This window comes from Vanacampus margaritifer, chromosome 10, assembly GCF_051991255.1.
Source record: "Vanacampus margaritifer isolate UIUO_Vmar chromosome 10, RoL_Vmar_1.0, whole genome shotgun sequence".
In the NCBI taxonomy this organism is placed as follows: domain Eukaryota; kingdom Metazoa; phylum Chordata; class Actinopteri; order Syngnathiformes; family Syngnathidae; genus Vanacampus; species Vanacampus margaritifer.
This window is the reverse complement of record NC_135441.1, coordinates 9,527,704-9,551,110: the sequence shown is the minus strand read 5'-3', so window position 1 is coordinate 9,551,110 and position 23,407 is coordinate 9,527,704. Positions and strand designations below refer to the sequence as shown.

General features: G+C 39.3%; 1 protein-coding gene across 1 annotated transcript in view; it reads left to right on the top strand.

Annotated features, from left to right (window-relative positions):
* The window catches only part of efnb1 (ephrin-B1), an 84,807-nt gene extending 62,185 nt beyond the window's left edge, over positions 1 to 22,622 (top strand). Inside the window, exons 3-5 of the mRNA XM_077577920.1 lie at positions 4,294 to 4,386; positions 12,544 to 12,660; positions 17,209 to 22,622. Of these exons, the coding sequence (XP_077434046.1) occupies positions 4,294 to 4,386; positions 12,544 to 12,660; positions 17,209 to 17,603 (605 nt within the window). The 3' untranslated portion in view covers positions 17,604 to 22,622. The remainder of the gene's footprint in view (positions 1 to 4,293; positions 4,387 to 12,543; positions 12,661 to 17,208) is intronic.
* The last annotated feature ends 785 nt before the right edge of the window (positions 22,623 to 23,407 follow it).

The window sequence follows — 23,407 nt, the reverse complement described above, 5'->3', positions numbered from 1 at the left end:
GTGAGATGGAGTGACTGAGAGGCTTTCAGATTAAATGAAAAGCTGACAGCGTGTCCTTGTTGTGTAGTCGGGTTGGGGTGTTTGAGAGCGGTGGCTGGCAATCATCTTTTCCGGGGTGAACTCTTGACATGATCGATGTAAATATGCTGATATCTGACAAGCTGTAATGACAAACACAGCATTAAATAGTGAGTGAGCTGTTTTTTTTGTGCGTGAAGTGCGAGCATGCACGTTATGTGCTCAACAGTTGTTTTTGTCGCCTGCTCCCATCTTGTATAATACTCAAAAGGGGGCTTCACATGGAATAACACACAAGGAAACGCGGTTAAATTTGGACACAGTTAATCAGATTATTATTTCCGCCGGCACGACTAAAGCCTGGAATTATTTGACGTTTGAAATGGCCCGAACACAAACAACATATAAAGTGATCATCATCTCATCATAAATCCGGCCAGCCTCCAGCTGTTGGCCCAAACAGACGCCTCAAAGAGCAAAGCTATCATCATGCCACATCAGTAATGCTGGAACCTGTTCAGCCAGCCTGAAGGAAGAGTTAATTTAGATGACAGACGCAAGTTAACACTGGGAAGATTTGCTCTCCCTGAGTGGATATAAAAATTCAGAGCATGACGCTCGACTCGTGTGATTATTCAAGTGCCTTTGAGCTCACTCTTCAAAGAGCTAATTTTTTGGTTAACTTGGCTCCGGAAATGTAAAAAATCTAAAGATGCAAAATTGGTTGGAAAATGCATGACTAAGGTTACAGGCTGCGTAATGTCTAAGACATTAAATCGGTGTAGAGACTCCACTGTCTTTAACAGTTGTCCTGACATGCTCTTGGCGCGACCTTGAAACTAATCATAAAAATTCCACATGCAAAATAAAAAAAAAACACTTTAAGGGAGCAATGACTGGGGTAGTAACCTTGACTTTATATTTTTATTACAACTAGGAAATATACCTGTACATTTTCCGCCCCGGAAAAGATATAAACAGATACCTTGAATCACTTTTTACCATAAGTGCAGTTTTTGTTTGTTTCAGCAGCATACGGGTTGGATTAGTAAATTCGAGTTAGTTACTTTTCAAAGTCATAAACACTTCAATCACTTAGTGTTCACATTGGCATTTTTATTCCATGTATTTTTTTCCCATCTTATTTGACAATCCATTCTACGTTGTCAATTCTCTGTTGCCTCCCTGCTGCCTACACGAGAAGATTTGCTGGTGTCGTGGCCATATTGCATTCATTTGCACAAATTCCCACATACTCAGGCCACACTAATAACTAAATGTTGTGGCACACTTCATAATTTAGAGCCTGAGGTAAGATCTGCTAATGTAACACAATATTTCATCAATGTATTATTATTTAGTTGTCCTCCGCTTTGCCAGATTCCAAAGCTGAAACTCATTGCGGCAACACGTCAACATTAATCATACTTAAGAATGACGAGGCATGAATCAACTAGATTAGTTTTTTTGAGAGCAGCAGAGACCCATTTGAACCCGATTTTAAACAGCACAAGTTGAACTGCTTGTAGATGCATGATGCACGTGAGAGCTCGGTGTATGGACCCAGCCTAAAGCCCTTCTGCAGCTTAGGCTACGTTTAAGCCAGGCATTCCCATTTGCCTGAAACGTAGCGGATGTTTTGAGCGTTTTCTCCCTGCCGAGTCCTGGATGCTCAAAGTTCAGCCTGCAGTCTACCACAGAAGCCAGTACGTTCCCTCAGTACGTTCCCGTCCCTCATGTTTCTCACGTTCTGTCTAACCCTTACTACGAATGAATCATGGACGCCAGGCAGCTTTGGTGCACGTTCGTGGCCAGGGTAGACTCATATAAAGCTCAACTGCCAGGCCTGGCTCCAGAGTCGGCGTCAGTGCGGGGGGTGGGGGACACATATTGCCACTCAATGAATGTATGTACTGTGCATTAATATTATGTACTGTTAGGTTTTACTACTGTATTTGACAAGTCAAACATCGTGCTGGGTTTTTATTCCAAATACTGCTTGTCATGTTTGCCCATCATGTCCGCTTGCGGTGTCTCACGGCCATCGTGTTTTGCCCACAATGGCTTGAATTGGGACCGCCTAAAACATTTTTATAGCTTTAGCTTTTTTTTGTAGCCATGCTCCCACAAAGCTGTATATAGTGTGATGTTATACCAGCATGACACTGTAATCCTCCAATACATTTAATTAACTCATTCACTGCCATTGACGGCTATAGACGTCAAAAATTCATTTGAACTATTTCTTTTAGTTTAACATTTTTTTGCCACTTTTGTTAACAAGAGTGTGAAAACCTAGAATTTTTTTATTGTACATTTAGAACAGATATAAAATTTGTGATTAATCGCGAGTTAACTACTCAAGTCAAGCGATTAATTACAATTAAAAAAATTTAATCGCCTGACACCCCTAATATTTAATGATCTTTTTTTTTTAAATCGCAGCAGGTGATTAAAAATTTCAATTATAATTAATCACATGACTTCAATAATTAACTCACGATTAATCACAAATTTCACATCTGTTCTAAATGTACAATAAAAAAAACACTTTTTTTAGGTTTTCATACTCTTATTAACAAAAGTGGAAACAGTGTAAAATTATAGAAATATTTCAAATGAATTTTTGACATCTATAGGCGTCAATGGCAGTGAATGAGTTAATAGACAATTGACATGGGAAAAAAAGTTACAACAATGGAGCAAATCCAACAGTTTGGGTTCTGTCTTGCAAATTCCGTGGCGACGCTGCATTTAAATCTGTAGATGGTGCTGTTCTTATTGAGTTCCTCTTATATTTAATACAGATTAGTGATTCAACTATGAAATGAATCTGTCCTATATATATAAAGTTGTCGGATAATCCTTTTAGTGTTATTTTTTTGGTGTAATCTCTTTAGTGTGTCTCTCTTTAATTTCCTGTTCCTGTCTGCTGTCTGTCCAGACAGGAACTCTGTCAAACATGTGATGCAACTAGAAAAAAAAGTTTTATTTTAGTTGTGATCTGAGAATGATTGAAACTTTTTGTCGTATGATTTTAACATGCTGTTAGAATGTAATTAGAATTTTAAAACCAACTCAGACAGCAGGAGAGCATACTTAACCTTTTTATTTTTTGTGGTGTGTAGCTTTCTTAACTTCAAAAAATATATATATTTTACATTATTTTTCTCATAAAAACACAATGACTGACTTTTCTGTAAGACACGCTTTAGGTACTGTATGACTACTTTTGACTTAACTTTTTGACTTTTTACCAAATTCCTCACTGTAATGAGCCAAACTGCACTGCTGGATGGCAACATTAACTAAACACCCTCGCCTCACAAGTCTGAAGTCCCTCAGGGAGATGTTAGTGAGGGAAGGAAATTAAATAAATTAAAAAAGAATAAATGAAGTGGACATGAGGGAAGAAGAAAAGGTCCCGAGAGGTTAAGGCCGAAAAGGAAGAGAAACCATTTCAGGGGAAGGGAGTATGTCTAAACAGCAGACTAAGTGGAGATGGAGATAATTTGGGGAATTCCAGATGGAGAGCTTCGACAGGCATATCAGGCACACACACACGTACACGTACACACACACCGTGCCTCTTACGCATAGCCGCTCAGTGTTAAGGTCAGCGCTACACTCCGTCTCCCCAGGTCATTATCATAGGCCCTAAAATAGACAGCCAATTGTGTCACGGTGTGTGAAGTGAGCGTGACATTGAATAAACAGCCCTCGACCCTGAGCCCCTCGCTCATGTCAAACCAGAACACATTCTTGAAAAACAAACGGAGAAGCTGACACTCACAATCTGCACAACTGGACACACATGTCCGCAGACAAATATTATTGTTGCATTTAGCTCTCTGCGCTACCAGCCGCCCTTGGCTCATGTGGCCCCGAACGGGGAAGCTGGAGGTGCCGGAGCTCTGGCTGGTGTGTCTCACGGCTACAAATAGACAACCCACTCCCCCTCCCCACCACCACCACCAGCACCACCACACACACACACATGCGTCGGACCATGGCCTCCTCTTTTGCCTCCCCATCCACTGTCTGATGTTGTTCCATTCATTTGACTTCACTTATTGTGTTAACGAGAGTTACGAGAGATACGGTAGAGGAGCTGACACCTGTTTGAGGGTGAGAATGGCTAATCGCTGGAACAGCTAATCAGTGCTTGTCGTTAATATTGATCAGCGCGGTGTGTTATGGACGTGCTCATTAAGCAGTGTGTCTTTGTTTCTCTTTCTTCTTCCCTTTCCTTACGCTTCTCCTCTTCCCCATCAGCAACCTCCAACGGCACAGTGGAGGGCCTGGAGAACCGCGAGGGAGGCGTCTGCAAGAGCCGAGCCATGAAAGTCATCATGAAAGTCGGACATGGTAAATGTGTGCGCACCATCAACACAATGCAGCCTTACAGCCATGTTTCACTTTGCCGTGACATTTTCATTTATCGCCATGTGTGTGTCGAGCGTGACTCTGCCTGCCGCTGGCCTCCAACAAGGCTTCTCCTATTTTATTTTATTTTTTTATATGTCACTGTGCACACATTTGGCCTGTTGTGACATACACTCAATGGCTGATCGATCAGGCAAAACCAGATAAACCAAATGAAATATAATAATACAACACTCCTGCAATAAATCCAACTCTCCATGTGTGTGTGTGTGTGTGTATGTATGTGTATGTGTATGTGTATATATATATATATATATATATATATATATACATATATATATATATATATATGTGAGTGTGTGTGTGTGTGTGTACACAAACACTTCCTCCATAGATTGTATAATATATCATGTCATGTTTTATAATACAGTAAATCAGAATCAGATTTATTGGCCAAGCATGTAAAAACACTCAAAGAATTTATGTTTATAGTCACAACCTGTCCGAGAAACACCAAAAATAACAATGATGGGAGACGGAATGGGAAGCGTGGAAATTAGTGCCACAAGTTTCTTGGATGGAAAAAATGAGGAGGAAGGGGAAAAAAAACCAAGGCCCAAACTGGGCTCCTTTAAGGGGGAGCACAGTATGGACCTGGAAAACCCCCAAAATATAATCATTAGGAATGTGCCAAAAAATGTATTCTCATAAGAATCGCGATTCTAATTTAGTACGTTTCAGAATAAAATTTTAAATGTCTCAAAACCTATTTTCTTTAAATTATTTTATACGATCTCCCCTTTATTTGTGTGTGCCTTTATTGGGAGCGCTGTTCATGTTGTACCTGATTTGGCCACTTAGGGGCAGTGTGGTTCCACGCGGTCTGATACACTGTTAAGTTGTAGCCACATTAGAGAGTAGAAGAAAAAAGTCATGATCAAGTTATTCCAATAAAAGTTGTTTTTTTGCAGCGTGGAGCCGTTCTTTTGAGTGATAAAAGTGCCGCGAGTAGAGCACTAATTAGTATTAGCGAGTCAGACTGGAGTAGCTCATTACGTTTCCAAAAATAAATTGATGCAAAAATCATTGTCAATCAAATCTTAATCGAAAATCGATTCTGAATCGAATCACACACCCAAAAATCTGAATTGTTTTTTTGTTTTGTTTTTTAACTTGTATAGACACAACACTGCATATTTTTTTAACTGTGTATCTATTTATATAATTAGAAAAACTAAGATGAATACAGTCATAATATTACAAGAAATGTTTATACTAAATGGTGTTGGAGGCAAGCTTGTCATTTTGATGTTTGTGTTGATGTTCCAAAACATTGACTAGTTCATTGTTTCGTAAACTTATTCAGTGTAACCGGTCCTCTTCATAATTCAGGTATACATTGCTGCTTGTGAAACAAAATCTTTTGTCTCATTTAATTAGGATTTTAATGACGTGAAGCTTTGTAGTGCCATTTTAACATATTCAAATTGCATGCATGATTTTGTTAATATTCTAATTGATATTTGTGTACTTTCAAATACGTTTTTGATCAAAATGTACACTAGAGTGGCACCAGGGCCGACACACAGTTCTGAGGCCATGGGTTCAAATTCGGTTGCAGGAATTCCTGTGTGGATTTTGCATGTTCTCCCTGTGCCCATGGGTTTTAGCCTGGTCCTCTGGTTTAATACCACATTCCCCAAAAAAAAAACATGCATGGCAGGTAAGTTGGAGCATCTAAATTGAAACTTTAAATTCAATTGAAAGTGAGTGTAAATGTTTGTTTATGTCTGCTCTGGGATTGGCTGATGACCAGTTCTAGTTGTATCCCACCTCTCACCCAAAGTCAAATGGGATGAGCAGTATGGAGAATGGATGGATGGAAAATGTACACTAAATGTGCTCATTGTTATGCTACAGTTTCTGTACGAGCATTGCACATTATATGTATACACTCACAAACACATTCCCTTCTCTGTAGCAATTCAATGTAAAATCACTATTTATTAGTATTTCTAACCACAACAACATTTTCCCAGTAAATCGTACGTCTTTTAAAAGCTATAAATATGTTTAGCAATGCATCTCTCCACAAAGATGGTGTTGGTAATTAAACATCAGAAACTCGTTTGTCAACCATTAATTAAGTCACAATACAAACGTTGTTGCCTTCATCGTTCATCCCACATCATTTAACAAATGGACACTTGTTACAAACAAGGATTTATGATTTATGCATGCGAGTCAACAAAAATAATATTTTCTTTATGAATCTGTGCATCAATATGATAAATATCTCCAATTACACACGGTCACACAGTGCATGCATAGTACATCTCATTTTGCGCTAATTTGTAAATCGTCTTCTGACAAATGTGTGTGCAACTGTGCATAAATGCTGCATGTATTATATACATATATATATGTGTGTGTCTTGTATATGGTGTATATATGAATGTTTATAATTATAAACCCAATGCAACTGATCCTGATTTTCAAAAAGTGTCCTCAAAACCGATATGTGTTTATGTGTAAGTGGTCAGTGGAGCCAAGTAAACATTTTGCATGGAAATAATCGAGTTTTGTTTGGATATGTTTGGACGCAACATTTGCTTCGCACCATATTTTACTTACTAAGCAGATTCACATATCCTGAATTTGACAGGGTGCTGCACACAGATGTGTATACATGCACCGTCTTAATAGCATCCACCCACGCACACACGCACAATAATGTCCATCCAAGGACAAGATCTCTCAGCAAAAAATGATAAAAAAAAAATTGGGACTTGAATGTAAAAAAAAAAAAGACTGTAGAAGTTTATGTGTGAGTCAGTTTGTGTTTGCAAATTGATAGTTGAATGCCGGATAGCAGGATGAGAGCAGCATATCTTGGCAGTCGATTGAAAAATAGAATCTAACGAGCTGCTGATGTTAGCAAGGTCGGATCGGAGCAAATTCAGCCGATACAGTGAAAATATGCCCACAATCATTTCACAAACAAGCAGGCGTTGCATTCTTCTTCCATGTGGGTCACTTCAAGCATCCTGCAGGCTGAGATCTCACCACCAAAAGACAACACAGCTGCATGAGGGCAGGCAAGCTTCGACTTTAAGGCTTTTAGCGAGGGGAAAACAAATTTGGGAACTTAATGGAAGTCGAAAGCAAACATCTGACTCAAAGAAAGTTCTAGGAAACTTCTTCTCGCTTCGTTTGTGTTCATGTTGCTGCCGGCTGTTCTCCGTCTTCAGTCGAGTGTGCGCTTATTTCGCTAAATGGCTTGAAGCGCTCTGTCACTCACAATCACTGTGCCCTGAAAACCTGGTTCAAAAAGATGTAGTCAGATTAACTTTTTTTCCTTTTCCATAAAGTAGATAACGTGCCTATTCAACCTAGAAACAATTTGACAATGTCCTGTGTGTAATTCCTGCCCTTTTACTTGCTTTTAACTCATTCACTGCCATTGACGGCTCATTTGAACTATTTCTATTAGTTTCACTTTTTTTCCCTACTTTTCAAGAGTATGAAAACCTAGAAAAAATGTATTGTACATATAGAACAGATATAAAATTAGTGATTAATCTTGAGTTTAAATAATTAAGTATTCAAACAAAAAAGAAAATATTATTAAAAAATAAGGGGCGTCAGACGATCATTTTTTAAAATTGTAATCAATCGCATGACTTCAATAGTTAACTCACGATTAATCACAAATTTTATATCTGTTCTAAACATACAATACATTTTTTTTCCAAAAGTGGAAACAAATGTGAAACTAATAGAAATAGTTCAAATGAATTTTTGACGTCTATAGACGTCAATGGCAGTGAATGGGTTAATGTAACTTTCAGTAAACCAATGTGTAAAAAGTATGTTGAAAATACCGTACCATTCATTTAATTCCCTATCACCACCATATTTAATAGACAAAGAGCCATATTTGTTTATATATCAGGATGTTCAAAATAGACATGTACAGTATATACAATGATATTTGCCAATCAGATAAAAGTTTGAGGAAAACTAACTACTCAAGTGTCGAGTTCTCGTACTGGTAGTGGTCTGAAAATGTGATATCGAACATCCCAAATCTGTGTGAGTCTGCATTAGTTAGTGCTTAAATTCACTGGGCATTACTTTCTTCCATTTGTGTTAAAAAACAAACAAACAAACAAACATTGAGGTGATCAATAAGTGTAATTTTACACATTTATAGTAATATTTTGGAAATTAAACTTTAGTTCATTTCATTCATTTAATCTAAAGGGAATTAGTGTTTTGACGCAATGAACATGACTCGTTTCCATATGTAAAAAATAATTAATAAATAAATAAATAAAAAACAGACATTCCCTATTAAATCATTCCATCAGTCCTGTAATGTTTAATTGTCAAACGTACAAGGCGAGTTAGGCAGGCATCCCCCCCCCACTGCTTCAATAAACTTGGTTGCCCCGCAGCCAAATCCTGCTGTGTGGTCTGACGTGCTCATTAAACACCGAGATAATGTAGTTTCAGTCTGGGTCGTCTTCACTGGAGATGTCAGACTGTAAAGTCTAACCTACTTTCACAGCCGTGCATCAATGGTGTGACATTAAACATTCCAAATTACTGATAGTTATGCTCATTGAAGCAATTACTCCATTTGGAAGATGTCATTCAGTGCAGAAAAAAAGGTACAGTAGTTGACCTATCTTTGCTTTATGTCTAAACATTAATTAAGCAACATTATTAATGTGTGTGAGGCAGCATACAATTCTTTATATGCCACAAGTAATGAGGAGGATTGTTCCATTTTTCTCCTAATAAAAGTATGTATAAAAGTATGTATAAAAGTATGTATATAAGACTTCTGCTCCACACGACAGATTTTTTTTAAAGCGGTTAAGGGGTCAGCATAAAGGCATATTATTTTCTCAACATCCCTTAATAAAAAAAGAGGGAAGGCATTTTTGTGTAATTACAAAGCGTTACAAAATCTGACTTAATTCTCCTAAGATCGGACTCCACCAAACCATAACAGCTATCTGAGCACGTTTGATTTGGGCCAGGGTTTGAACCACACTTCTATTTTTAAAGAAAGCCAACTGAAAGTTAAAAAAACAACAATTCCTTTTTGACAGGAAGGAAGAAGCAGATGGACTCGAGGCGGGCGGGGCAGTCATCTGCCTCCGCCGGCTTGTGGCTAATTTATGAGCTTGGTGTCGTCTGTATTTTGTATTTTGTTATATGATTGAATATAAGTCCACCTCCAAAATGCTGGGCCGTGCTTGGCCCTGACCCCAGATGTCATTGTGTTTAATCCACATTCCCTCTGTCTCTGCAGCCCAATGCCAACACTTGCCATCGCCAAATTTCCCATATGTCCACTCTTCCTTCTTTTGCACTTTGCTCTCCGGGTTGCAGTTTGGTGACCCATCACAGTGTGCAATATGGCCATTGTTTTATCACGGGCCATGTGACGCTGAATCATCCACGATGAAATGATTCGCCCACTCAAAGTCATTTTACCTTCAAATGCTTTGTATTCCGTCTGTTGTGTCGTAGAAGAGGATCTGTCCAAATTCTGCGCCTCCATTGTTGTTCATTTCTCTTTTGTCTGCCACCATCATGCCGCCACACTCGTTGGAAATATGTTGACTCACCTCCTTGCATGCAACTCGCTTCCTCCCTCCTTCCTAGCCTCTGCAGCTTTATCATTGTCTCCCTCAACCCTCCCCGCTGTCTCCCTCCTTCTGGCGCCTTGGCACTTCTGAGGTAGTTGCTGTCTTTATAGCTAAGGGAAATGTCAGCGGTACACATCGAAAAATGGGTCAGAACACGCACCAAAGCAGGCTGCACATGCTCATCGGGTAGCAAACAGTATTGGGGCAAGCGCATCAGATCAGTGTGTCCCCTCATATCGACCGTCATGTGCCAATGTTTCCACCTCGTACTGCTGTCTTCTCTCATCAATTATTGACATTCCTCCGCGGCACACGACTCTGCTCACCAGTGCTGCGCTCGTGGTGAAGTGGTGGCCGGAACATTAGGAAGACAAATGTGTTAATAGTGCGATTGTGTTAGGATGCTCAAGAAAAAAGGAACTGTACCTGCAATTGAATTAATGATGGGCAATATGGAAAAAAGTTAGGCCATTTTATATCATGATACACCACAATATCTTTTCAGTTATTCTGTTGAAAAAATAAATAAATAAGTTATACATCACTTTTTGTTGAAAGGACATTAAACAGATGATTTCAATATACTGTATCCATCCATCCATCCTCTGAACCCCTTATCCTCAATATTAATATATATTTCATCTTCTAGGCCACTCCTCCCGGCTAACATAACAATCAATACAATTCTTGTTTAGCTATGTGTGTAGCAGTATTTTGTATAATTTATCTCCAAACATTTATTAAATTGCCTGCTACAGTACTTTACTGTTCAAAGTTGGCTACAGTACGCTGTAGCGAGACCTCCGTGAAAAGAGTACTCAGTCAACCAAGCACCTAATTCCGTTCTTTCACGACAATATTAGCCGGTTAGCTTAGAACTTAGTGTAGCTTCTCTATCTTTCCCTCTGTTAATTACTCCTCGTGATCCCTTTGTGGGTTCTATACTTTCTTATATATCCCCATGGAAGCTGTGATAACTGACTTGGAAGCAAAACCGCAACGTGTTGTAGTAGTAGCTAGCTGAAGCTCATTACGAGCTGCTAGCTTCTGGGGTGAACTACACACTAGTAGCTGACATAAGCAGTCCGGGAAAGCTTTTTGAGCCTGTGATTCTCACTTTTGCTATTCTTAGCGTTTTGATGAGGCGCAAAATGCTAAACCAAATTTATTTTAAGCCTTTTTTTTCTAGTTCGAAGGAGTATCCCATTTTGTAAATAGCTAATAATAATTACTGATTTGTTGTTGCTAATTAATTCTTTCTCAAAGTAGTTGTATTCATTCTTTGCATTTACCCACCTCGTCTATTACATTTAATTGACTGTTAGATTTGATATTGCACCGTAAGTTTGTAATATATGTCGACTATGTATCATAATTCTTAATTCATCCACTTAGTGGCAACAATATGGTAAGTTGAAGCATTTGTTTGTTAAACAAGCTTTCCTTGTCATTCTTATTGTTCGTGTTTGCTGTAAGGGACAAATGACGATAGACACGTTCAAAACTTTTCTCGTATTCATGACATACTGTATATTGTCATATCGCCCAGCACACAATTAAATGTTATTGTTTTTACTCCTATCTGACTTCCCACATCCTGAGGACAGAAAATCCACACCCAATTGCTTACACACATGCAAAACCTGCCTTGAGGGAGTTGCCTGCTGACAAACGCTAGTCCTCACACGTATCCCCTGAGCAGGCCCGGGGCACATGCAGTTAAAAGGCCATATAAACGAGAAGCATCAGATATTGTAGCGCGGAACCCGTGCGACCGGCCTGGCTAATAGTTTATAAGCGTCTGCCGCCCGTGCCATCGTAAAAAGCCACACAGCCGACTTGCCGGTGCTCACCGCACAAAGACTTCAAAGTGCGCGTGTTGAAATCACTACAGACAGACTGATAAACTATCTGTTTCCCTCACGTTCCCCTCGGAGCGCCCCCTCCTCTTCCTCAACTCCCTCTCCTCTTCCTGCCCTCCTCCTCAAAAGTGTGCCTCTTTTCAGGCCGAGTTAACGCCAGTGCAATAAATAAGACATATTATGGCCTTTTAACGTGATGAATAATGTAAAGCAATAAAAAGTTAATATATAACTACTTCACCCTCATTCTGCCATGCCTAAGTGTATTGTAAGTAGCGTCTAGGTTTGTGCTTGTGCGTGTCGTCAATGTCTCGGTGTTGGAACTGTCTGCTGATGTAGATGTGAGCTCTTTTTTTTTTTTTTTTTTTTTTTTACGACAGGACAGGGATTGTGCTGTGTTTCACAGGCGCTCGCTAACTCGTCCTTCCTCTTTTTGTTCTTTCATCGTGACTTCGAAGACGCTCGCAACACGTGCAAAGATAACCTTGTCTGTACATGAAAGATATATCAAAAAATAACACAGGATTCTGTTCTGTAGCAGAGGCACATGGCATTGTAATGCCGCATATGTGCACTGCCAAAGGCTGACTTTTTTTTCTTGTTTCCCACAGTCCCCAATGCAGTCAACCCTGCACTGCCAGAGGATCCGCAAGATAACACCATACCGGAGTCCAGTCCAAATCCTCCAGACCAGGATCGATTAGGACCAGAGATGCCTGGAAACCCTGGTAAACACTCCCAATACAAATATTTGATTTTTTTTTAAATTATTATTATTATTTTTTTTTACAAAATACACATTTTGCTCTGATTACAAAGTAAATATAATTTTTTTTTTTATCACAGCCTCTAAAGGGTACCTCTAACAACTAATCACATTTGTTCTAAAAGACAAAAACATTATATATAGTTTAGGTCTTTCTATGTGCATATTCTCTCATTTTGTTTTTTTTACACTAGTGTAGAGAACACTTAAATAGCCATTAAAATATAGCTTATGTATTTCAATATCAATATTGTACATAAAGTCAGTGCAATATCCAAAAAGCCTATTGTACATAAATGTATGTATACATTATGTATGTATAATTTGCCACATAAAGAATACAGTTTGGATGCCATCTAATAATATCTAATACAATATTCTTCCTTCATAGAAATAACAAACCTTAGTTTTAAGAGTAGATCACATATTTTGGGTGGTGTGTTGCAGTTGTGTAGAACTGTACGGAAGAGGATTAGGGCTAGTGAAGAGAAAAAAAAGGTTGGCAGGATTCTGACTTTATCCTCAGCATTCGGACTTTAAAGTGAGTGAGAATTCTGACTTCACCTCACAATTCATAGCTCTGCGTCACAAAGTCAAAATTCTCACTTTAAAGTCAGAATTCTAAGATAAAAGTCAGAATTCTCAATTTAAAGTCCGAATTTTGAGAATAAAGAGAGAATCCTGCCAACCCTTTTTTTCTCTTCACTGGCCCTAATCCTCTTCCATAGAACTGAACTGCATTACACTAGGGTCTGATTTACTAAAATTCTAAATGGTGGGTGCTAAATTACGTGTTCACACTAAAAGATTGCCCTTGTGGTTGGCAATGGGTATAAAAGTAGTAAAGACCGCCATATTTAAAAGAGGGTTTTGAACTTTAGGTAGAGCTGATGGTTTTCACCACAGAAATTTTCGCACAGCACCGCAAGAGCAAAATATATATATTGCATTCTTTGATCATTCTTGAAAAAGAAAATTTGATGAAAATTTTACACTCATTTATTTTCATTTATGCCAAAATGAAAATTGCATTTTATTTCAGTTTGCATTTTTGTTGTTTAAAATGAAAATGACATTTAGTTTTGAATATTACATTATTAGTGCATGTGACCTCGATAATCTTTAATTTATTGAAAAATGTACTTGCGGCCCCTTGGGATTTGTATTTTTGCTGACTAGATGCTATTTTGCCATCATTTCTGTTGGCATTTCAAATATGTTTACACAGTGGAAAAGTTTTCTCCGTGCGACGCTGGCAATGATTTGCTCCTGCCTTTTAGAGGCGCTATTTAAAGACACAAAATCAACCAGCACAATTTGTCTTGGGTTTGATGAATCACATTTCATGAATTAAATGAATCAATTTGCACACACGTCTCCTACCACAATGCGCAAACTGATCTGAGTCGAAATACATTATAGCGCGGTTGGCAGATGCAATTCTGATCATGCCCAGTTAGTAGATCAACTTCTACATGTGTTAAAATGTGTAAATCAGGCGCTAAGAGTTGTTCCTAATTTTCGCTTATCTTACTGAGTCTACATGAGTAAGGCACACCAAAAAAAGAAGACAGACCTCATTACCTTTTACATTCTATTGGAGCTCATTAGATTGGGCAGGTATATCCATGTGTCGAGATATTATGAAATTAATGAGACCTGCAATTAAGATTCCATGTAGGGATGGTTGAAGAAGTCGTTTGTGCTTCCTCACGTGCTCCTTGAACTTCTCGTTTGCCTTTTTCACTGGCACCTTTCATCAGATGCTCTTGTATGCTGAGATATATATATATGTCAAAGTTAAAGCATTAATTGATTAATTAACCACAAAAAAGAATCACATTAATCATGAATTAACACAGATTATTTATTAATTTTGATCATAGATTATCCTTTAGCGTGACAGCGGAGGGCTACGTTATAGCACATGTCGTGTTTGAGCAATAAGCATAATTTCATGCATTAAAGTAAATCACATTTAGAATATTTGTTCATGTCAAAATAACGGGGTATTTTTTTTCCATTTTAAATTATGTAAGTAATTAACTAGTTAGAAAAAAGAGGAGGATGAGCGTGTGCAGTGGATCAAAAAATGTTGAAGACGTCCTCATAACATTAAATGTCAAAAGAATTAACACATAACCGGTGTGCTTCAAATTTGGCGGAGGAAAAATATTGATAAAAAAGCCTTTTTTATTAAGTTGTGATTAATCAAAATTCTAAGATGTGAATAATCTGATTTCAAAATGTAATCGTTTGACAGCTCTAATATATATATATATATATATATATATATATATATATATATATATAAATATACATTCTAAGTACAGCATTTTCTATCTGGCCCAATGTGATAAGCCACCCTCCATTCAATAATTGCTTATTCGACATTAGCTGCTCTATAAAAAGATTTCCTAATATCCCTTTTCCATATACTCAGGCTTTTACCTGTCTCCTTCTGTTAGATCAGTGATTATGTCAAGTGAACAGGTGAAAGGTGGAATGAAGGAAGTGTCACCGCGGCTTGAAGAGCTGATATTTCTGGAATGAAATTTCTGACAGCCTCGTTCCGACGTTGCCGTGTGCAGAATGTATGAAATTCCTCGTGCCTCTGATTGCACAGATAAGGCGAGGGATCGGTAGCTTTCAGTCGTGTCATTTACTTGTCATTAGCTTGAAGGCGCAGCGTTCGGCCTCTCTGCCAATGGTTAAGTGCGGAGTGGTCAGCGGAGTGTGCAGACAGTCATTATGTAGGATGGCAATCTGCACGCTTATCTCAGAAGAGGCTCCTCAACATGTTGCTGGAGCGGACAGTAAGAGGTGGTGCTGCTGGTAATGGGGTGGGGGGCTTTGGCAGCAGCTGCATGCATGCATGGAAAAGAGATTTGCTTCTCAGATTTCAGTCACCAGAGAGGAGCCAATCATTCTTTCTCATGTCCAGTAACAACCCCCCCCCAAACCACTCTGTTCTCCTCATGTTTGAGCTTCCTTCCGCCCCTCAACCGCAAACGCCTCTTTTTAAATAAATACACGATACAAATCGGATGTTTTGATATCCGTATGTCAATTTGTCAAGATTGGTGCTGTCCGCTGAAAAATATGTAGCTCCAAATTCTGTGGGTTTTACTCAAAATGTATTTTTTAGCAGATGTAATAATCATTGTTTCGGCTGAATCCTTATAGGGTTACATAAAAAGTACACATTAACTTTTGGTGAACATCTTTCATCTGATTTGAAGCCACTTAACTTTACAATTTATTATTATTATTTTTTAAATAGTATTAATTAGTTTTCTCCCAGAATAATGTGTGTTTTTTCATTAAAACTAGAGCTGTCAAACGATAATTTTTCTTTAAATCAGATTAATCACATTTTAGAATTTTAATTAATCATGATTAATCACTTAATTAAAAAGTTTTTTTATCAACCTTTTTTGCCCGCGAAATTTGAGGAGCACCTGTGTTCATTCTTTCTACATTTATTTTTATGAGAGCGTGTTTTGATCCATTGCACACTCTCATCCTCCTCTTTTTCTAATCAGTTAATTACTTGCATAATTTAAAATAAAATAAAACAATCTCAATATTTTTTACATGATCAAATATTCTGAACGTAATATGCAAACATTTAATAAATGCTTTATTTTAATGCATGTACCGTAGTTATGATTATTGCTCAAACATAACCTGTGCTACCTTTAACGTAACCATCCACTGTCAAGTTAAAGGATCATCTGCGGTCAAAATTAATTGTGTGATTAATCTACATTAGTACATCATTAATGCGATCATTTTTAGTGATTAAGCAATGATTTAACACTTTGACACTACTAATTAAAACTCAATTTAGACAATTTCGAGATCTGAATCAGGTTTATTGGATAAGTATATAAAAACACACAAAGAACACGAGACAGAATGGGAAGCCTGGTGGTTCGCTAATTAGCGCACCGGGTTTCTTAGATAATAATAATAATAATCTGCGATTGGCTGGCAACCAGGTGTACCCCGCCTAATGCACGAAGCCAGCTGGGATAGGCTCCAGCGCCCCCCGCTACCCTTGTAAGGACAAGCGGTTAAGAAAATGGATGGATGGACAATAATAATAATAATAATTATAATAGTAATAGAAAAAACAATCATGGAGGGAAAAGCTTTTTTATCAAAGGTTGATATATACATATGTATATATATACCTATTGGATTACTTAAAAAATATATATTAGTACATAATATTTTGAAACTTTAATGTAATCATAATCAGCAAAATATTTATGATAATGATATACCAGTATAACTTCCCCCCCCCCGTTAATTTTATATTGATCATTACTATCAGTACCTGTTCTTTTGTTGAGATCATTTATTAATTTTTGTCAATGACATTAGGTCCTTTAAATATGCCATAATGACGCAACCAATTCTCAATGCGATTTTGTTATTATTATTGTTTCTAGATGGCAAATGGCGAGACTTGTAACCCATCTCTCTTTCCTTGTCTCGTCAGACACCATAAACCAGGACCAGTCTGGTTCGTCTGCAAACTCGGACGGCATCCTGGGCTCCAAGGTGGCCGTGTTCTCGGCCATCGGAGCGGGATGCATCATTTTCCTGCTGCTCATCCTCCTCCTGGTCATCCTGCTCATCAAGATGCGCAAACGGGCCAGGAAAAACACACACTCGCAGCCCCGCCCCTCCGCACTGTCACTCAGCACGTTGTCCAATCCCAAGATGCCCGGGGGCACTGCTGGCACGGAGCCCAGTGACATCATCATTCCGCTGCGGACAGAGAACAACTACTGCCCTCACTATGAGAAGGTGAGCGGCGACTATGGGCACCCGGTCTACATCGTTCAGGAGATGCCGCCTCAGAGCCCCGCCAACATCTACTACAAAGTCTGACACTCCGCAGCAGAAGCAGCCAAGAGGAGATTCGGATTTCTGTTTTGTGTTTGGGGACTTGATTGTGACTTCAAGCCCGTGTTATTTCCACCACCTGCTGCACAAATCTGGAGAGATGCTCACGGACCAGTATCCGCTGATCAGACTGATGAGAGAGGTTTATTCTGTGGGTTGTTATTCTTTGGCTTGTTTGGAAATCCCCGCCCTTCCTTCCTCCTCCCTTCACCTCCCACCTCGTACGTCTCCCCGCCGCGCTCCGATGAGGGGCGCCGGGGGCCGAGGGGTGGCTGGGCCGAATCAAATGATGGAACTTTCTGGTTTGCTGTCCCCTTTAATGGACCGGATGTAACCCTAACTGGCTCCCTGGCGCTACTACACACAAACCTTGCACACTAGCCAGGAACAGGCAAATGTTTGGGTATGTGTGTGCGTGTCTGCGCGTGCACCTGTGTGTTAGAGGGGGGCTCCATGCCGGGCCGGGAAACTCTCCAGATAGCTCAGGTATCAGACACAGTGTGACATATTGTGTTCCTCTCCCTTCGCACCTCGGATATTTGCCTTACTATTTTTGATGGAGGACTTCCCTGATTCAGTTCACAAAGCAGTTGTATTTTGTTAGACTTTTCCTACAAGTGCACAATGTATAGAGTTGAATAGATTATCATTATTATTACTCATCGCGCCACTCATGTCATCCATTACAGTAGAAACCTGCACTGTTGCTATCAAGGTGTGTCTTTTTTCCCCTCAATACTCCCTCTATTGCCATCTTTGCCATTACTCTGGTATTTATGACCTACTTATGTGTACTTTAGGGTGTGTCCTGTGTGTGTACGTGTGTGTGTGTTTGGGCATGTCCAGACCGTGCACCTCGAACGACCTACAGTATTTGCTTGGAGAGTTAGAACAGTGAGTTTCTGTATTGCAGGGGTGTCAAACTTATTTTTATTGCAGGCCATTTGGTAGTCACTGCCGATATGATGATAAAACCAGATAAATATTGAATTGGCTCATCGTATTTTTGCATATGAACGCCTTCTTAAAAGTGATTTTTTCAGATATTTTAGGAACCACAAATAAATTAACCATTTGTATCATGAGGAGATGATTTAGGCAAAAAAATATTTTGCCCCCCCCCCCCCCCAAAAAAGAGGGTGAAGATAATAAGCATGGAACTGCCAATGTGGAGTAAACATTCTAACATCTTTCTAAGTATGTGTAAATGTATTTCCAAGTAAGTTTAAACATATTTGCAAGTAGGTTCTAAAGTACTTACAGGCTAAATTGTAAAACCTTAATATTTTTTCCCATAATGCCATAGAGTATTGACTAGCACGTGTGCAAATGCCGCGGCATTATAGGGAAAAAAATTTACTCCAGACATACTAATTAATAAATCATAAAAATTATGAATACTGTGAACAATGTTTACTTACTCAATTTTAGTATAATGAAGGCCAAATGCTATCGCGCGAGTCAATACTCTGTGGCATTAAAAAACTGCAAAGTGGAAATCATAAAAATAATGAATCAACAACGTTTACTTAATTAATTTTGGTATAATGAAGGCGAAATGTTAAAAAAAAAAATTTTTTTTTAACGTGTGTGAGTCAATACCTTGTGGCATTATGGGAAAATGACGACTGGAAGGGATCATAAAATTTATGAATAAACAATGTTAATGTATTAATTTATAAGCATATTGGTATAATGTGGGCCTAATGCTAAAAAATAGCATTTTTTTTTCACTTGCACATGCGCAAGTCAAAACACCATGGCATTATGGGAATTAAAAAAAATTAAGAAAGGTTTTTAGCCTACAAGTACAGTATGTTCAAACATATTTGCAAGTACGCATTGCCAGTCAACAATGTTTACTCGACATTGGCAATTCCTCATTTCCGTACAAAACAAATTTACAATTCTGAAAATTGAAGTCAAGAATATTAGTTTATTCAATTTTTGTTCAAGTTACTGTAAAAAGGTTACCCAAAAAATATCTTGCACAATCTCAATGTTATTTATTCCTCAAGACAATTTGAAAAGTTGGTATAGATATAGCGAGGATCATGGAAGTTGATGCGCATGATTTGTGATGTTGCGAGCCGGATCCTGCCCTCGGACTTCAAGTTTGACACCTGTGCTGTATTGGAAGCTTAAAAACAAGACACCAAATTCCTCCAGCAATCCACTTAGATCTACTGTATTTGAAGATTATTTCTGGTGCCCGTGGAGGATTTTTTTTTTAAGACAGCAGACATGTTGCAATGTGTTTGCTCTAGTTTGCGGTGCAGCAGTGCAAGTAAGCAGTTTGGGCTAAAGGGAGGTTGGCCTACATAGTTAGCTTATCCTATATAAGTTGAATGGCGAACCACAGATGGTTACACTATCGTCCGATGCCAATTGGCTGCCATCTGTAGATGAGTCAGTGGAGTTCACACTAATATGTGCCATCTCCAAGCCCACGTTCACCAGCCGGGGAGGAAAAAAATATCCTTGTGAGTTGGCTTTAATGCGCCAAGAAGACGGTAAGCCTTAGGTAATTTTCTTTTTCCTGGCTCACACTGGTTCTGCTGTGAATTAGGGGAGGAAAAAGTTGTGCATAAAATTCCACGGTTAAGGTGTTGAGCCTGTGAGGATGCCGCAGCTCACTTAGCAGCAGCACCGGGAGCTTACGTTTGCGCACATGTTGCTAAGCGCTAATTGCTTATATTTGCAGTTTGTGAGTGCGAGTTTGTGCGTGTGTGAATGCTTTTGTGGTCCAGCAGACCTGTTTTGGGGCAGGAAATAGGTGCTCCTTACGCTTCACGTAATGACGTGTAAGAGCAGAGGACAGCCATTCCTCAGCATGCAAGCTGACACACACGTGCGCACACAGACACATTAAGAGTGACGGGTCCGGGTTGATCTACAGGTCAGACTGCCGCTTGGTGTTTACTCACCGTCAGAGGCACCTATCATCTACAGCCACATCCATGGATGTTAGCTGCTGAGTTAAAAGGCAGCCGCGCTGGAGGAGCTCGGGAAAGACTCTTGCGTGTCGTTAACCTCAGAGTTAACAACCTAAACAGCTGCCTGGGCTTTTGTGGTCCTGCGTTTTAACTCAGCATGCAGCCCTCAGCGTTCCTCTGCGAAAAACATTGACATCAAATATTTTGCTTTCGGATCAGCGTGCCCCTACCTTCACCAGCCAAGGGAGTCATTACCACGTCACCACAAACCATATTTCATTTTCATCCATTCTTGTGACCACTTAATGTTATTCAAATTGGGGAAGAAACAATAAAAGAGAAATGTAAATATATGCATAGAGCCCAATTTAAGATGTAATTTCACCTGAACACTGCTTATAAGTAAAAAAAAAAAGAAAAAAGAAGAAAAAAAGAAAAAATTAGAATTTTGTAATGGAGGATATTTGTAAATAGCTGTCTTTCTAAAGTGTGTTTTGTATGACTCCTTGTCTCAGTTTGCAAAATGTCTATTTTCATTTATTTCAAAGTCAAACCTATTATTGAAACAGAGCTGTCTTCTTTCGCAGTGTCCAGTATTGTCTTTGTTAGCACAAGTGTTGCAAAAACTGCGGTTCAAAGTTTTGACGTGGCCATTCGACATGCTTCTTGTTGTCTGTGACACTGAGCGAGTTCATTCCAAGCACCGGTGACAACATCCTCCTTAAAGGCTACGTTCACACTGCAGGGCAGGATTTTTTGTTAAATCTGATTTTTTAATGTATTCGTTCACATTACAAAATCAAAATGGTCACTTTTCAGGAGACCAACATAACAATGTTTTTTCATTGCATCATCAAAGAGAACAGCCCATTTTCAACAGTTTAGATTGGTCAATAGTTTGTAAAAATGACACCCACATGTGTGGACTAATCAAAAATATCGATTTTTGTAAAAATAAATTGTGAAATGCGAGGTTTTGGCCCAACGCCAGCAAAATGTGACATCTAAAGTGAGCGCATAGTGTCTGTGATGTGACAAAGCACGACGAGTCGAGAGTCGAGTGACGTGCCCCTCCCTAATTGACAAAGATTGATAAGCGATTCAATTTGGTGAAATTTATTGTATATTTAATTTTCAACAAAATGACAGCATTCCGATTTTTTATTTTGAAATTCTGGTCACGCTTCTTAATTCCACTACAGATGACATCAAGTCATTCCACATAAGTAATAAATGACCCGTCAGCTAGGATGGATTTTGTATCGCCACAAATGTCAACTTCATGTTTCAAATAGGATTGAGTTAAAGACAAGCATAAAGTCAACACTGTTACTCAAAACAACTTTGCAGATTCACCGATGATTGTCGTTAGTCTCCCTCCGAAGCACGTTCCCCCTCCCGCGCGGAACAAAATGGGCATATTGAGCTGCAGTGTGAACATAGCCTATTGCAAACAGCACTTAAATCTGTGAATTAATTCATCAGGTCCACTTTTTAGGAGCTACCCACACTTCCGCATCCGATATAAAGTAAAACAGTGAAAGATGTTGAAACTCTTGCCAGTTTTAATAAGTGCACACACAGATACAGACACACACACACAGGTGCGAAGAGGGAAAAGAAAAGGGGCCATGTATGACAGTGTGACCGCTCTCCAATAAATCATCCGCTTTCCTCCACTCATTATCTCCCAGGCTGTCCTTTGTTTTACTTTTTCTCTGCCGCCTCCTCCGTCAGCCCTTGTCATCCTTCTAATTTAGCACGTGGATGTTGCTCGCCAAGAGCCGCACTGTAGGGTGATTTCTGCCTTTGTTCCAAGCCACAGTATTATTTTTCAGTGTGCATGTATAAGCAAAAACTGTTCAAATTGTTTCCCTATGTTTGAATCATTACTGTCACCGTTTTTTGAAATTTGATTTCACTTTTTATTTTGCCTCCTCTTGTTTTGTTTTTGTTCGCCGCTTCTCAGCGTAACCTATCAGCACCAGCTACAACGGAGCGACAATGTTCCACCAGTTTGGAAAAATACTGCATATTGATAAATAAATTTTTCCCATGGAACTCGGCCTTTCTTTGTTCTGTCTTTGTTTTTCCAGCAAGCTTTAAAAATTCTTTTCTCATCTTGCTGACCACTTGGTAGTGGAGGCAGGAACTCGCCCGCCCACTCTCGCAGTGCTTCCCGCTCAACCAGCAGTCGAGCTCACCTCGGGGGTCAGCAAGACACAGATGGGTTTGTTCTGATACGTTAGTCAGATTGAAATCACAAACCGGCTTCATAAATTCATATTGGGCGGGTGTGGTCACGCTTTTTAGCGGAGTAACTAATATCCGTATCAAGCCACTCTGCCGTGTTGTCCTCCCAAATTACATTTCTTCATACATGATTACATCTGATTGGCTGCACTTTGCCTTTCCATTGAGTTTGTCTGGAATTACAGTCTGTGTTTATCTGACTGGAGAGCATATTCTCCGTCCTTGGTGAAAGCAGAGATGGCGTGAAACATTATTAAAGCGGCTGGGCATTTTCTCTGACTAACACATTAGTGTTGGTGGGTGTACTACTTTTGTGGGGGTCTCTGATGATGTGGGCGGAGAAGAAGAAATTGATGGCCGGAGAGCAAAAGAGTCCTGGGAGGAAGGATATGACATGCCTGTGGCTCCAGTGCCCCCCAACAAACACACACATAGCACACACACACACACACACTCTGTTGCTTTCATGGTGCCCCAGGCCTGCTACGTTCATCTGCTTTCCTGGCTCGGTCCTAAGACGGCCCAATAGATCCACATTAGTGTGTGTTTATTAAAACCTTCCCCCCACTGAGCTACTGTGTGTTGCGCCGTTTGTGTGTG